Source organism: Vombatus ursinus, unplaced genomic scaffold, assembly GCF_900497805.2.
Source record: "Vombatus ursinus unplaced genomic scaffold, bare-nosed wombat genome assembly UNPS02014770.1, whole genome shotgun sequence".
In the NCBI taxonomy this organism is placed as follows: domain Eukaryota; kingdom Metazoa; phylum Chordata; class Mammalia; order Diprotodontia; family Vombatidae; genus Vombatus; species Vombatus ursinus.
Genome location: NW_020954548.1, coordinates 30,706,243 through 30,723,757, shown reverse-complemented (window position 1 = coordinate 30,723,757; position 17,515 = coordinate 30,706,243). Strand labels below are relative to the sequence as shown.

General features: G+C 41.5%; 1 protein-coding gene across 2 annotated transcripts in view; it reads left to right on the top strand.

Moving 5' to 3' along the window:
- Positions 1 to 17,515, top strand: part of NSMCE1 (NSE1 homolog, SMC5-SMC6 complex component) — a 62,883-nt gene that overhangs the window by 38,897 nt on the left and 6,471 nt on the right. For both annotated transcript variants that reach the window (XM_027862649.1, XM_027862650.1), the window contains exons 3-4: positions 8,429 to 8,550; positions 13,924 to 14,001. In XM_027862649.1, the coding sequence (XP_027718450.1) occupies positions 8,429 to 8,550; positions 13,924 to 14,001 (200 nt within the window). The remainder of the gene's footprint in view (positions 1 to 8,428; positions 8,551 to 13,923; positions 14,002 to 17,515) is intronic.

The following is a 17,515-nucleotide window of genomic DNA, read 5'->3' as shown; positions in this document are numbered from 1 at the left end:
TTTTAAAGGAGTCAGAGTTACACAAAATTATCAGCCTCACTCTTTCTTCCAGAGTCATTGAAGTCCAGTGGCAGGACAAAAGTCAGGATGACTGGAAGACTCATCTTCCTGAGTTCAAATCCAGCCTCAGACACCCTATTTGCCTCAATTTCCTGATCTATAAAATGAGCTGGAGAAAGATGGCAAACCACTCCAGTATCTCTGCCAGGAAAACTTTAAATGGAATCCTGAAGAGTTGGACACGACTTAACAACAATAACACACTGTTTTGGATGACAAAGCTCTTTCTTCATAGCAACCTTGCTGTGTGTAGTGGATTATTATCTACGTTTTACGGATGGGGAAAATGAGGCTCAGAGGCGAGGCAGTTCTTGACTATTGAGGATGGGTGGGTTTAAACAAAGAGATGGGTAAGGGAGAAGAGTTGGGAGGATGTAGAGAATGCTAAAAATTGGGAGGGGTGAAAAGGAGAGAGTAAGTCTGAAAAATGTTCATTGCACCAATAATTTCAATAGTTTCTTGCAAAAGGACAGAGAAAGCATCCAACTGTCTGAAATTGGGTTGAATAGACTAGAGGGAGGAAGCTACAGATAGTAACTCTTGGCTTAGAACTAGGTGTACTTGATATCTGGAAAGTCCGTCACATTAGAATGTTTTTGATCCACCTACAGAATACTTTTTTTTTTTCTGAATGAATTCTGGCAAGAGTGTTTTCAGTGGAAAATTTAGTTTGTCATTTTCTGTCAGTGACGTGTCTGCCTAGAGATGAGAAGGTGGGATAGGCCTTGTGTGGCAGGTAGATAGCTACTGTGGCTTATTGATCCATACCCTTTACCTAAAATCTCTTTTCAATCAATAAGTCAAACATTTATAGAATGCCTATTGTGTACAAGGCAATAATTTTTTGAGCAATGTGTGCTAGAGGTCTAAGAAATGGTCCCTGCCCTCTAGAAATGTCAGTGTGACTGAGGAGATAAATTACAGTAGGCCATATGAGTTGAATGCGCAAATATTTTAGGGGCTCAAAGAAAGCAGTGAATCAAGCCAGTGTTGACCAGGCCAGTGAAGAAAGTGGGATTTCAGTTTGGCCTTGAAAGATAGGAAGCAGTGAGTAAGGATGGTGGGAGTATGTGTGGTAAGAAAGGGGAGTGATAAGTGGACCAGTTTCGTAGGGGTTGAAGGTTCACATAGTAGAGTTGTAGGAAGCTAAGAAAATAGGTTGAGGTGAGACTGAGGAGGACCTTGAATACCAGGGTGTTTCAATTTTGTTTGTTAGGTATTGAGGTGATACATTGCCTTATGGATTGGAGTGGGAGAACTAGGAAGCAGGGAGATGCTAGGACACGGCTGCAGTTCTCCAAGTCCCAAGGTCATAAAACTTGAGCCAGGGTGATGGTACTGGGGAAGGAGTCAGGGGCCAGCAAGTGGAATTTAGGTATGATCTAGATCAGGGCTTAAACTTTTTCCACTAATGACCCCTTTTCATGTTTCTGGCATCATTCATTGGTGTTGCATGTCCTAAGCGCATGTGCAGTGCAAAGTGTGCATGCTTTGTGTTCAGAACCAAAACTACAGTGAAGTTGTGCATACAACATGGGCAAGTGCTTCCAGAAACACCCGGATTCATTACGTGTTTGATTTTTAATTAAATTTTGGTCGTTGTGCATTCAGAAACCTACTGTTACCAAATTTTTCATGACCCCATGGGGGTCGCAACCCACAGTTTAAGAAGTGCTGGTCTATATCAGAAGTCTAGACTGCAGCCTGAGGACCAAAAGCAGCCCCGAACTACTGAGTTAGGCCTCAATTAGATTAAAATGTAATTGGGAAATAGTTAACAAAATAAATAAAAATGTAATACAACATAGATAATGTTGATCTGTGATTTTCTAAATCATCATTTCTATTTGAGTTTGACATCACAAGTCTAGATCATTGGTTCTCAAAGTGTGGTCCAGGGACCCCTGAAGTTACTTTGAAGGGTCTGGGAGATCAGAACTATTTTCATAATGTTACTAAGGTGTTTCAGTTTCTTATATGATAAATATTAACAGATATGGCCCACATAAACAAAAAATTTTTACACTTTTTAAGAGTGTAAAGGGGTTCTAAGACTAAAAAGGTTTGAGAACTACTACTAGTCTGAATCCTAAGTCTACTTGTGTAGAAGTTGGGGAGGATTTTGAGACAATCTGAAATGCAAGGTTGCCTCTTTAATCTGTATCAGTAAACACAGAACTAGGAAGGAGGGTATCAGTAGACATCATGTCTATCTTTTATACATTTAACATAAATTGATTAATGGCCTAGAGTCCAAAGTCTGCTTCTAATCATGCATATACTCCTGAATTATTCTTTGTAATACTCTTCAGTGTATCAGATTGTTGGTTCTACTGGTGTTCAAGCACAAGAGGCATAAAGAACATTCATAATCAGTTTATACTAAATATTATCAGAGCCTGAATCTCACAAATCGTGTACACCCCAAAGAATACTCTGTAGTAAACCACAGTTTTATCTGCTGGTGTCATGGAAAGAATACTGAATTTAGGCAGTGGACATAGATGTGAGTCCTGCTTCTGCCATTTCCTCGTTGTAGGACCCCGTAGAGGCAAGTCCCCTGAGCTCTCTACGGGCTTCTGTTATATCCCCGGTAAAATGGACAGCGAGAATACTTGAACAGTCTACCTCACAGAGCAGTTGGAAAGAAAGAGCTCAGTAAACCTCAAAGTACAATGCAAATGTGAATTTTTATTATCTGGGAACTAGCTGTTTGACAGAAAGAAATTTTCTAGATAACTGGTATTTGCTCTTTTAAACATCCTATTAAAAAAAAACACCTTTCAAAATAGACTCTTCTGAACATAATTTAATTTTTCCTCGATGGCTACAATTATCCCACAGTGCTATAAGAGGGATTGTTATGGGTACGATTAGGTACATAAGGGCTATCTATACCTGTATTAAATATCCCTACATTTCTCTGCTTTTAGAATTCTTATGCTTGCTTTTTGTAATTGTTCACTATCCTACTCATAGTGTGCCCTAAGAGGAAAAGTTGTTTAGTGGATGTAATGTGGTTTAGGGGTGCTGTGAACCCAAAATGTCAGGGTACATGGCAGTGTTGCCTGGAACGAGTTCACCCATTCAAACCTTCTTCCGGTCAAGTGGTAATGTTTATTGTAATGCCAATAAAGCATGCCAAGTTCTTAGGGAACCTGCAAACTAATGAGAATGATGCTGATGCTTATATACAAAAGGGATAGTGAAAGGATATGGGCAGGATTAAGAAGTGGTAAATAGTCTGGGAAGGGCCGGGTGCCCAGGTGGAGGCCCAGTGGTCTGGGCTGTATGGGAAAATTCAGGAAGTCAACAGAGATAGCTTGCTTTCTTTCTTTTTTTTTTTTTAAGGCAATTGGTGTTAAGTGACTTGCCCAGGGTCACATAGCTAGTAAGTGTCAAGTGTTTGGTCTGAGGCCGGATTTGAGCTCAGGTCCTCCTGACTTCAGGGCCGGTGCTCTATCCACTGCGCCACCTAGCTGCCCCCCAGACATAGCTTTGTTAAAGGGACACGATAGTTCTATTTATACAAAGGTTTGCCAGAGGAATGATCCTTGGGCAGTCACCCTTTGCCTGCACTGATAGCTTTTATCTGAGGAATTATAGGGTCAGGGAATTATCGGCCTTTATGTGACTGGGTTATTTCCAGAGACATGGTCTTTTCCTTTAGGGGTCTAGGTCCCATCACCCCCTCAATTCCACTATGCCTTGGTAGACCATCTGCAAGAATTGATATAGCTGAAAGATTAATCCTACTGCTGCTCTTCTGTTGATGAATCCCTCAGAATTTATCCAGGCTCTGAACAAAGCCTTTACCTTAGGCCTTCCCAGCTGGGTGAGACCTTCCATAGCTTGGGCTAGGAGATCCCTGACCCTCACTACCCATGTGTCCTTGGGCAAGTCACCTAAAACCTCCTGGACGTTTTACTCATCTGTAAAATGAGGGGGTTGGTTCAGATGGCCTCTGAGGGACCTTCCAGGCCCCCCATCTGTGAGCTCCTCCATTTCATGATGAGGCACTAGCAAGGGTGGGGAACCTGTGGCATCGAGGCCGCGTGTGGCCTTCTAGGTCCTCAAGTGTGGCCCAAACGGAAGTTTGGATTCAGTCAAAGGGTTGCACTTGAGGACCTAGAGGGCCACACGTGGCCTCGAGGTCGCAGGTTCCCCACCCCTGCACTAGAGCATGGACTGTATTATGTTTAACTCGGTGGCTGTCTGTACTAGTTTTTTTACATCTGGGTTCTTGGCTTTGATGAAAGATAAACTGATCTGGCCCGATAAGTGACTATGGGTTTCTGCGGCTACAGCTGCTGCAGCTACTGGTCGTTGGAACAACCCTGAACATCTCTATATCAGTATGCTGCTTTTTCCCACTACGCCCCTATTAAGTCAGTAAGTGTGTAGGTGAGGCCTTTCTTTAACTCACACTTAAAATTAAGTTTCAAATGAAGTACTGTTATTGCTAAAATGTTGAATTGCTAAAGCAACAAACCACTTAAATCAGTGAGAAACTTCCTTGTATTTTATATGAGTGGCAGCTATGGCAGCTGTGGCTAAGCTTTTTGCTCCACACTAGGTGTCATGGAGGTAAGCTTGGGATTCTGTTGCCTATAGCCAAAGAACGTAGGGCTCAGGCCTCCCCCTACCCCCAGCACACCACCCCCAGCCCTTCTCCCAGGGAAGCTTTTAATACATTCTCTGATTTACCTTCTTCACTCTGCCTAGTTAACTCTAGACAAGGCATATACCATTTATTTGTAAAGCAAACACACACACTCACACCTATGTAGGATAGATTCATGGTCCAGCTTTGACCAGAGTGGGAGAGTATTCTTGCTAATTTTCTTCCATCCATAGGCCTCTCTCTTTTCAAGCTCATGCTAAATCAGAAATCTCAGGCCTGGGAGACAGTGTTATAGTGGAAAAATCAATGGGCTTTGTGCTGTAAGATCTGGGTTTAAATCTCAGTTCCACTTATCTAACTACCATGTAAACTTAGGAAGATCATTTCTCTTGATGATTTATCTCATCACTCCTATTATTTAAATTATCTCAGTGCAGATCTATTTTTCCAGTCTTGATCTTTCTGCTGACCTCCAGTCTCATATCTCCAACTACCTCTTGGACATACTGAAATATTATACTCAGCATGTCCAAAACTGAATTCATTTTCTTTCCCCCCAACCCTTCCCTTCTTCCTAAGCTCGCTATTATTGCAACTATCCTCCCTGGGCTTGCAAACTAGGTGCAATTCATGACTTCTCTTTCTTATTCTCCATATCCAATCTATTGCAAAGGCCTGTCAATGTCACCTTTGTGTTACTTCTTGGCTATGCCCCCTTCTCTCCTTTGATACTGCCACTACCATGCGCAAGCCTTGATCACCTCACTCCTGGACTTGTAATAACCTGCTGCTTGTTCTCCTTTCCTCAATCAAATCTTCTCTCAATCTAGTCGGTCCTTCACTCAGCTGTCAGAGTGATCTTCCTAAAGTGCAAGTCTAACTATGTCACCCTTCCCTATCTCACCCCACCCTTCCCCATTCAGTCAATTTTCATGATTCCCTGTTACCTCCAGGATCAAAAAGAAAATCCTCTTTTTGACTTTGGGCCCTGTATCATCTTGACTCATCCTACCTTTCTGGTCTTCTGACACTTTGCTTCTCTTTCCCTCTTTCCATCCTCCCCTATTTGACACTCTGTGATGCAGTGACACTGGCTTCCTTGCTTTTCCCTGAACAGGACACCCCATCTCCCAACTCTGGGCTGTCCCCCATGCCTCGAATGCTTTTGCTTCTCATTTCCAACTTACAGCTTCCCTGGCTTCTTTCAAGTATCTGCTAAAATCCTATCTTCTGCAAGAAGCCTTTCCTGATCTGCCTTAATTCTAGTGCCTTCCCTTTGAAATTATCTCTGGTTTATCTTATCTATATCTTGTTTGTACATAGCTGTTCATTCAATTGTCTCTTCCATCAGACTGTGAACTCCTGGAGAACAGGGGTTTTTGTTTTGGGGTTTCTTTGTATCCCGAGTGCTTAACACAGTGCTAGGCACATAGTAAGTGTTAAATAAAGGCTTGGTGACTTGTCTTTGCCTTTCTGGTCCTCAGTTTTTTCATCTATAAGGTGGGGATAGTAAGCTCTACTTATCCCACTGGGTTGTTGTGAGGTTGTACGTATGGTCCAGTGATGTCCGAATGTGAGTTATTGTTGCTATTCCTCCAGGAAGCCTTCCTTGATTCTGTATGAGAATGATAATGATGGCTGTCAATTAGTGCTTTAAGGTTTACAAAATATTTTACATACGTGATCTCATCTGGCCCTTAGAGCAGTCCATGAGGGATTGTTATCTCTGTTTTACATATGAGGAAAATAAGGCACAGAGCCCTTAAGCCACTTACTGTTGCTCATAAGCTGTTGTCAGACTTGGGATTGGAACCCAGACCTCTTTCTAAGTCCAGCATTCTTTCCGTTTTCCTGAACTATGAATCAGCAGAGTTGGACTTGCCAGTTTTGGAGAGTTTCATCACTTGAGGGTTGATCCCCAGGCGATGAATATCTCGAAGCACAGAAAGGGATGAAGACCATCACTTCAGTACGGAAGGGGCTGTGATCCGCATCAGGGGAAGCAGCCATTGCCTAGCCCAACAGAATCTCAGAGACCCTTGACATAAGGCTCAGGGAATCTGCCTTGGGGGCCTGCTACACAGAGAAGGTGATGTCAAGCCTGGTCTTATTCAACACCTTCGCTTTCCCGTGGCCTTTGAAAAAATCAGCTGCCATCTCCCTTTCCCTTGACTACCAAGCAGCCTCTTACACTCGCTGCAATCACAAACACACCTGCAAACTCAGTCCCGCTCTAGTTGAAAGTGAGTTCTCTGTTCTCAGATTTTCCAGCAGCACTTTGCGTGACTCTCCATTGCACCTGTCGTACTTTGTGTCCATGTTGTACCTCTTCTATTAGATTGAAAGCTCCTTGAGTTTAGGGATTGTGGTTTTTTTGTTTGTTTTCTATCTCTGTACCTTCAGCACCATGTACATAGACCTTTAATATGTTTGTTGAATCAATTTGAAATGATTTATATGGCAAATATTTTTCCTGATGATGTCTGTTATCAGTAGCTAAGTGGCACAGTGGATAGACTATTGGGCCTGGAGTCAGGAAGACCTGAGTTCAAATCCAGCCTCAGACATCAGATGTGTGACCTTGGGCAAGTCATTTAACTCTGTCTGCCTCAGTTTCTTCATCTATAAAATGGGGATGAGAGTAATGGCACCTACCTCATGAGGTTGTTGTGAGGATCAAATGAGAGAAAATTTGTAAAGTGCTTAGCATAGTGCCCGGCACATAGTAGGTGCTATATAAATGTTTGCTATTATTATTGCTATTGTTATTATTATTAGTAGTATTTTCAAATGTCAAAATGAGTGTCCTTCTTTACTTTGGTCAATAGTAAAGTCCAGGAGAGAATATAGTTATTACCTGAGTCTCTGTGCCTAAACAACTTTCCTCAGATCTCAGGGTTCCCCCACTTCCTCTCTGTACTCAGTTTCCCAAGTTTGGAAACAGTTTGGTGGCATGGTAGATAGAGGATTGGACTTGGAATGAGGAGGATGTGAGTTCAGATCCTTATTCAGACACTTACTAGTGACCCTGGCCAAGTCACTTAATCTCTTTTGCATATGGGGGGGGGAGGGAAAGCATTTATTAAGTGCTTACTGACTTCTAGGCACTGCTAAGTACTAGGGATAAAATACTGGCAAACAAGACAGTCTCTGCCCTTAAGGTGCTTTCATTCTAATGAGAGAGAGGGTAACATATAAAAGGCTGCTAGAAGGAGGGCGAAAGAGGGGACATGCATGAAAAAATAGCACCTAACTTACAAGGTTGTTATAGGATCAAATGATATAGCATTTTAAATGTTTTGCAAACCCTAAAGCACTACATAAATGTTATTATTGTTGGTATTATTTTGGAGGAGTATGGGATGATAGGGGAACATGAATCCTATGGCTACAACTATACTGTCATCATTACCTAATATATACAAAGCATAAGGAATTCAATATTCAGTTCAGTGGTGATGGTAGCGATGTGGGGGCTGGGTGGGAAGGATGCAGTTTTGGTTAGTGGTAGAGGATCTAGACAGCAGAAAAGAAGATATTTATAAGAAATCACATTTGGTTTTTCTAGAGATCTAGTCTTCTGACTCCACCATTCTTTAATGTGTTATTTAATGTAGACATTTTCCAGAGGTGGCAGGTGCTTTCTGATTATAAATCATTGCAGTTAGAGGTGTTGAAGGAAAGATTGAAAGGGGAAGAATGTTTTGATTCATCCGTTGCTTTTTCTTGGTTACAAATTTTCAGTGTACTATGCCCATGACAAATTGGATGACTTCGTTGGCGTTATTAACACATTTCTGCGTCCATTGTTTATGGAAATCAGGAAAGGACGCTCAGAAGATCATGGAAAGATGTTTTATGCTCTGGTAAGTGCATGGCTGATCTCCCCCTTGTGGAATGTTCCTGTAAACAGAACCAGGCTAAATGGAAATGCTGTTTTAGGTGGTGTAAGTGTACTTTGCCTTCCTCATCCAGCCCACCTTCATCTGCTGCTTTGGGTATGGACAGGGAGAGGGGAAGGGAGGAGAGTGGGATTATAGAATCATGATGATAAGAGCTGAAGTGGATCTTCCAACCTCTGTTCCAACCTCTGTTCCAACCTCTTTGTTGTTCAGTCATTTCAGTCTCGTCCAACTCTTCATGACCCCATTTGGGGTTTTCTTGGCAAAGAATACTGGAGTGGTTTGCCATTTCCTTCTCCAGCTCATTTTACAGATGAGGAAACTGAGGCAAGCAGGGTTAAGTGAATTGCAGGATTTGAACTCTTAAAGATGAGTCTTCCTGTCTCCAGGCCCAGCATTCTATCCACTGTGTCACCTAGCTGCCCTTCCAACCTTCTTACAGATATGGAATCCTCAAGAGAGGAAATGAAGGAGGGGGACACAAATCAGGTCCACTGATTTTTCTGAATATTCTTCATACTGGTCTGTTGGCCTACTTTCTATAGTTCTTATTAATCTTGTGAATATTCTTTCCATTACACCATGCTGTCTCTTCATTAATACAATCAGACCTGGAACACAGGAACATAGGGTTTAAATCTGTAAGGGACCTGGGCTAAGTACCTCATTTTGCAAAAGAGGAAAACTAAGGCCCAGAACCATTAAGTGATCTGCCTAAAGTCACATGGGTAGTAATAAAAATAACAGTAATCACCACAATAATTATTGGCATTTCTATAGCACTTCAAGGTTCAGTAGACATATTTCTCACAACCACCTTTAAGGTAGGTAGCCAAGTGTTGTTGCTCACTTTCTGCTATTCTACATGGTGTTTCTTCTGCTTCTTCCCCCACCTCATATTCCTTTGCAACAGGCCGCAAAAGTTCATCTTTTTAGTAATTCTCTCCTAAGAAATACCCCCAAATATATGGAATATGGGTCCAGAGGGAGGAGGATATTCTTGCCTAGAGCCAATATGTCAAACTTGTTAAAGAATCCCTGTGTTCTGTATTTTTATTATATTTCTATTTGCCCTTGGGATTAGGAAGGGAACCAAAATGTGAGCTCTGAGCTGAGCTGGCAGTTTGGCCACCCCCCTCCTATTCCCCCAGAAGGGGTGGGGAACGGTTGAGGGAGAGAGGGAGGAAAGGAAAGAGAGAGACAGTGAGAGAGACAGCGAGAGAGAGAGAGGGACAGACAGACAGACAGAGACAGGGAGAGAGATACAGAGAGAGACAGAGAAACAGAGACAGAGAGACAGAGAGACATACAGAGATATGCAGGCCCCTGAGGCTGTCTCAGCTCCTCTTGCCCCTTGGGAGGTTTAACCAGGGCTTCTGAACTCGATTGCTGTAGGAAGAGGGTTAGGTGACCCAAATCTGCTGGATTTAAAGCTGTTCTTAAGAGTCTGCTATGACTTTAGCCAGTTCTTAGAATGCTAATATATATTAGAAACACATATTAATGCTAATATATTAGAAATCCCCCAAAGGCCCCAAACTCACCCTCCCATTGGGATCTTTTCTAATTCTAGAATCAGCTTAGAGTAGTTTTCCCAAAATGGATTGTGACCAAAATAGGTTTGGTGGGGGGGAAGGTCCTTTTTTTCTAGATCACTCTAGAATCACTCTGTCTTTAGGGTTGTTAGAACAAGAAGGAATAGGGGATTTGCCATGGCTTTAGGGAAACTTTTGCTTTCAAATATGTGTGAGCCAAGACTGATGGCCCTACTCTATGTAAGGTGCATTGCAAACTTGAATTGCTGTATAGCAAATGTGGTGTATTATTTCTTCTGATGCCTGGTGTGCACAGAATGACTTAACTGTAGAATGTTCTTGTCCTGGGCTGCTGCTTATCTGGGGCCAGAGCCATTAACAGTAATTCACGAGGGGAAAGCCTTCAGTTTTAGATTTCAGTTCTTGTTAATAAGAAATAAGATTTAAGCTGCAAAGTTTGAAACTATTTTTACTGAGTCATAATGATAACTATCTTTGGCAGCAAACATCACATGGCCTCTTCTGGTTTGTAGTTATGAAAAGGGCTGAACTTAGGGCAATATCAGGATTGAAATGGTTATGAGGACCAGAAGTAATCGTTAAGATTTCTCCAGCCAGAAACACTTGTGACCAAAGTAAATAAAAGCCAAGAGGACCCTGGCTAACTTATACCAAAGAGATTTCATTTCACAAATGGGGACTTGAGTAAAACATACTTTTAATTAATTTTTTGGGGGGGAAACTCTCAACTCATAACAGTGTTTTGCACCAGGCAAAAATATATGAAATGCTTTTCGGTAATATCCTCGTCCTAGTTTTCTTCCTACCTCCAGAGCTGCCTGTCCTAATTCTGTTATGTGACATTTAGGAGTTGAGTCTCAGTATAATTCTGAAATGTCAATTAGTCTTATTATAATTAAAAAACCACCATAATCACCTATGCCAGTCTTAGTCTATTCCTCTAGCTTATAAGGCAAAAAAGAGAAGGAAAAGAGTGGAGCTTCAGAGGGAGACATTTTAGACTCCATTTCCTGTTGTTTCTAGCAGTCAGTCCTCTTAGAAAACCTCAGGAGATCTATGTGGTTGCTTCACGGGCAGGAGTGGAGGGGAAGTGGTAAGACGGGCAGGAGGGCAAGAGATGTCCCTGCCATGTGGCAGTAGCTTACAGCTAGCTGGTCATTCCTGTCTTCTGCTGTTCAGGCCCCTTGGCAGGGCTACATAGCAGGGAAATGGATTCCTGACCTTGCAAATTAAAATGTTATTACACATAAAGATTATGCTCTCTATTACTCTTAGAATTGTGTGAAGCTGGGGAAGTCTTTTGATCCTTCTGAGCCTCAGATTCTTCCTTTTTAAAATGAAGGGGCTGGACTAGGTGGTCTCTGATGGTGAGCTCCACTTCTCGATTCTATCCTCTTCCATTCCGAGGCTCCAGTTTTGCTAGTGTTTATGGGAAACAGCCTGGTAAAACAGAGGGAACCCTGCACTGTGTTTGAACTTTACCTCTTCCCCTAACTAGCGGAGGGGTTGTTTGCCCTCTGAGCCTAAGCATTTTCTTCTGGAAAATGAGAGGATTGGATTAGATTATTTCTAAGGTCTCCTCCATTTCTAACAATGTCTGTTATACTGCTTGTTCTTTTGCAGAAGCAATTAAGCCAGCATTCAGGGGCTGGCCTAGGAATCTGATCACGTTTCTAGGGAAAAATGCATTCCAAGTTGCAGAATACTAACATAAGTTACAAATGAATTTTTATCAACTCAACTAATTTCAAAGTGCTTTTAGGACTGTCTCTAAATACGGGAATTGCTGTCATAAGAGAAAGACAACAACATGACTTTTGACAGCAGAAATAGCCATGTCTATCATCTAATGAATTGACTGGATATTCAGAATTTTAAAGTATAAAATCTTTCCCCCTAAATTTACTGAAACCAAGTGTAATTCAATGAAGTTGAGGTATAATTGTGTGTGTGTGTTTGTGATTATTCATTAAGAAAATAAGGCATAAATGAGAATTCAGTTGTTAGCAGGATAATTGAATAGGAATCAGAATTTGGAATATCTAGTCCAAATACTTCTGATCTTCTAGGAGTTGAACCTCAATCTGAAAGAGTACATGGGGTTTACTGAAGGCCACATGTGATTAAGTAGCAGAGGTAGCCTTCAACTCCAGGTCCTCTGTTTCCAAACCTAGTGCTAATCCTACTATGTGATGCTACTAAAAACTGTGACTAAATGAACCTCTGCTGTTTTCACTTACAACATGCAAGTTGCACTGGCCTGCAGTAAGGAGCTCCAGATGTTGCACTGAATAACTTTGGACAAACTGCTGTGGCTTGGGGTATCGTAGCAGGCTTAAAATCCTTTCTGAGCCTGTGTTTCCTCCTCTCTAAAATTGAAGGTTAGCTTGGATGATTTCTGAAGTCCCTTCCAGCTCTGGCATTTTATGATTCTTTACAACTCTAACTGACTCAGTTTAAAAAATAATTATGTTATTTTTTTCATTCAGCAAAAATCTACCTTCTTTCCTGCCTTGCCCCCCACTCCCAACCTCCTCATCAATTGAGAACAAAAGAAAAACAAAACCCTTATTGAAAACATGTATAATCAAGCAAAAAACATTTCTGCATTGTCTGTGTCCAAAAAACATGTCTCATTCTGTGCTCTGAGCCCTTCAACCCTCCATGAGGAGGTGTGGAGCATATTTCATCATTAGTCCTCTGGAATCCTAGTTGGTCATTACCCTGATCAGAGTTCCTAATTCTTTCAGAGTTGTTTGTCTTTTCCGTATTGTTGTCATTGTATGCGTGGCTCTGTTTGCTTCCCTCCGTATCAGTTCATACAAGTCATCTCAGCTTTCTCTGAGATCATCTCCATAATTTCCTTCAGCACAATAATACTGCATCACATTTATGTACCATAACTTGTTCAGTTATCTCTGTTTGTGGGCACTCCTTCAAATTACCATTTTTTGCCACCTCAAATTTGTTTTGCTTAGGACTAATCCCTCCCTTAATCTACTCCCCCTCACCTAGTTCTGCCTCCCCTCTTTTCCCTCCTGTTTCCCTACTGAGTGAAATCTATTTCTATACCCAAACTCTGTGGGCGTGTATGTTCTCTTCTTTGACAGTTCAAATGAGAATGAGGTTCAAGTTTCAGCTGCTTCCCTTACCCGCTCCTTGTTTGTATAGTTGTCCACTTGAGCACATGAGATAATTTTCCTAACTTTCTTTTCCCTACTCTCCCCTCCCCCTGCAGTGTATTCCTTTTCCCTCTCTTTCCATTCTTCTTTTAAGATCATTAAGAATGTTTTTAAATGCATAAAATAAAATACATGATATTACAAAGGAAACCAGTTATATTGAAATATAGTTATCATAATATTAGACTTCATAACCCTCTACTTCCCTCCAAATTAAAAGCCTCTGGTTTGGGAGAAAGAACAGTGAATCTGGAGTCAGGAATCCTGGTTCTGCCACTTACTACCAGTATGACCTTGGGCAAATTGCTTCCCATCCTCAGATTTCATTTTTCTTTTTTTGCAAAATGAAGAATTTATGCTAGATTATCTCTAAGGTCTTTTCCAAGTTAAAAAATGTTATTCAGTAATATAGAAATGTGAATAATTGTGATAGTTCACATTTCCATATTATTATAAGATCGACAAAGTGATGGAGGTAGAGCAAATGTTATCATCTTAATGTTATAGACAAGGAAACTAGGCTCAGAGAAGTCATACTTCTAAACTGGTTATTAATGAAGGGGCAAAAATTAACATTTAACGTGACTGTTCTTTTTTAGGTGAATCTTGCAATAACAGAAGCTACCAAAGTGGCATCTGACTATGCAGAAAATGAATTGGAATTATTTAAAAAAACTGTAAGTATCATCAAATAGAATAATTAGGGAAAATTTTTAATCTGTAGTTAAAAAAATTAATAAATAGTCTTTGGAGAATGATTAAAGGGGTACATGTCATTTTATTCTGATGCATAATAATTAGCTATATTAGGCATATACCACAAGTCAAATGAATGAAAAAGTCTTTATTGAGGGAGCTAATTTTCTCTTCTGAGATAAATTAGTGTTAAATTAAAATCATTGAAAATTGAAAAATTCAAAGAAGAGTTTGGTTTTTCATTTAATGTAGTCATCTTTGTTTAGCGATCTCACCTGGAATTCCCAGCAAAGATTGCTAAATGGTCTTTAGGGAGAACAGCTGTCTATGGGACCCTTTATTGTAGCACAGAAGTGACCCTGGATTCTCAATCAATCGATCAATCAACAAGCATTTATTAAATGCCTTTTATGTCCCAGGACTCTACTAGGCACTGTAGATAAAGGCGAAAGTCCAATAGTCCTTGCCCTTGAGGAGCTTAAAGTCTAGGCTGGGGAGAAAACATGGACTTATAGGTACATACAAAAGAAATGAACTGATGAATTACAAAAGCATTTATTAAGCACTTACTGTGTGCAAAGCACCAGAAACACAAATAGAGAGGTAAGACAATCCCTGCTCTTGAGGAGCTCACATTCTGATGGGGGAGACCACCCATATGGGAGGTTTAGTTGAGCTGCAAGTTTGATGGAACATCCCATGGTCTTTGGGGTAGAGGGGCAAAGGAGATGGCAATGCCTGTTCTTTAATGTCATTTCTAAAATAAAGTCTTATAAGTTTCTGATGTTCAGCCATTTGATGGTGCCAGAATCTTTGGTGGCAGGAACTTTGTTTTCTGAGTCTTCGGTAGCTGTGGCTCTAGCACCTGCAGGAGCAGCTGCCAGGCTGCATTTCCACAGGGGTTGCTTCCCAGGATGATGGCTGTGGACCACTGTGCAGGAAATATTGCTTTTCCCCAGGTTTTTGGGCTCAGGGTCCTGGGCTGTCTTCTTCAGGCTCTGAGATGGTGGTGGAGGTAATCTGACTTGTCTGGCACATACTGCCTTCCATCTCTCTCTCAGACTGACTTGCTGCTTCAGCTAGACTGGCTTGCCTGCCCTCTCTGTGACATTGATTGGGAGCTGGTGAGAATGGCTAGCCCCTTCTCCAAAGGAGTTGCTAGATGGAAGATAATTTTGGGGGGACAAATACATGAAATTGAGGGGATCAGAAAAGGCTTGATGTAGAAAGTGGTGCTTGAACTGAACCTTGAATGCAACATGGAATTCTTCAAGGCAGAGGTGAGGATGGAGTACATTCCAGGTATGGGGGGGCCATTGCAAAGGCAAAGAGATGAGAGGAGTGCCTTGTGTAAGGAACAGAGAGAAGGCCAGTTTGGCTGGACCATAGAGTGCAAGAAGGGGTTTTAATGTATAATGAGGCTGGAAAGACAGGTTGTGGCCAGCTTATAAAGCGCTTTAAAAGCCGAATAGAGGAGTTATATTTGGTCAGAGACAATAGAAAACACTGGAGTTTATTGAGCAGGGGAGTTTCGTGATCATATGCTTAAAGAAAGTCACTTTAGTAGTTTTGTGGAGAATAAGTTGGAGTGAGGCAGAGAGGCCAGTTAGGAGCCATTTCAATGTTCCGGCAAGAGGTGATGAGAGCCTGCATTAAGGCAGTAGCTATGCGAGCATGGAGAGAGGAACAAATGTGGAAGATTTTGTAGAGCTAGAAAGGACACAACTCGGCAACTGATTAGATCCTTGGAGTTAGTGAGAAGTTGAGGAGGTCACTGAATTTGCAAACCTGGATGACTGGAAGGAGCTGGTGGTACCCTTGACAGAAAGAGGGATGGACTGTGGGAAAAGATGGTGAGCTCTGCTTTGTGCATGCTGCATTTGAGACACCTCCAGAACATTCAGTTCCAAATGTCCGACAGGAAGCTTGTGCTGTGTTACTGAATCTAAGGAGAGTCATAAAGGCTGAGTCTATCAGTTGGGGAGGTATCAGCCTAGAGATGACAATAAAGTCTATATGAGCTGATGTGGTGACAGAGAGAGAGGAGAGAGAGAGAGAGGGAGAGAGAAGAGGTCTTGGGTTAGAGGCCTCAGGTTTATCCACAGCCGAGGGGCTTGACGTGTATGGAGAACCAGCAAAGGACACTAAAAAAGAGCAGTCAGATAGAGATGAAAAGAACTATGATAGAACAGGGTCACAAAACTCCAAAACTCCAGAGAGGAAAGAGGATCTTCAACAGTGTCATGTGATTGAGAAAGGTCAGAAAGGATAAGAATCGCACAAAGATCATCAGATTTGGCACTTAATCATCATTAGTAACTTTAGAGAGGGCAGTTTCAGTTGAGTGATGAAGTCACAAGCCAGATTACAAAGAGTTTAGAAGTGAGAAGACAGTAAGCTTTTTCTAGTTTGGCTAAGAAAGGGAGGAGTGATATAGGACGACAGCTTGAGGGAATGACAGGGTTTACTGAGAGCTTTTTAGGGTGAGGGGGACTTGGGAATGATGGAGGCAGCAGGATTCATTATGAGGCCAGTGGAGCATAAGCTCTGGCAGACCCTACCATGCTGGAAAGGCCTTAAGATTGGTTGTAGCAACAGACTGAGTCTGTTTTCTGAGGGTTAGCCTAATTAAATACAGAAGGTTCATCAATAGTAGTCTGGCCACGTAGGAACAAATATTTTGGCCGTGGCAACCTTGAAATAAATTAGTATAAAATGATCATCTGTCCCATGTGGCCTCCATCTGCTTCTGCAGTGATGTTGGCAGAATGGCAGAATCAGAGGCAGAGGGCACTAATAATCACAGTTTTAGATTATCTATAAATAATAATACAATACAATAAACATTTATTGAACACCTGCTATGTGCCCAGTGCTAAGCACTGGGCATACGAAGAAGAAAAAGAAAGAGAGTCTTTGCCCTCAAGGAGCTTACAATCTAATGGGGGAGACAACGCACAAAAGTTTAAGAGGGCGTGGACAACAATTGCACCAGATGGGCAGGCGTAGATAGTTGTGAGCTGTGTCATTGGAGGGGATACCGACATTAATGAGCTACATTTGAGTATTTGATTATCTTGCCATAGTTTTTCTATAAGACAGATGATGTAAATTTTACCTTGCCTGGATCGGGAACAACAAGGCTAACTTTGTGCATGCTGTTCTGGTGATTTGTAAAATATGATTTAAGAGCTATCAATTGTTTTTAAAGCATTTTTTCCTTCATCTTTCTAGTAAGAAATGCAGTAACTAACAATTTAAATAATATTATTTATTATATAAATACTACACTGTGCTTATAAAGTGCTTTACAAACAGTATTGGTTTGACCCTTACAAAAAATCCAGTGAGGAAGGTAGGTAGGCAGTGTGTATCACCACTTCAGTTGGGTTTCATAAGCATTGCCCACGTGTAAAATTGAGCTATTTTCCCAGTGCTGTGGGAGAGAGAGAGAGAGAGAGAGAGAGAGAGAGAGAGAGAGAGAGAGAGAGAGAG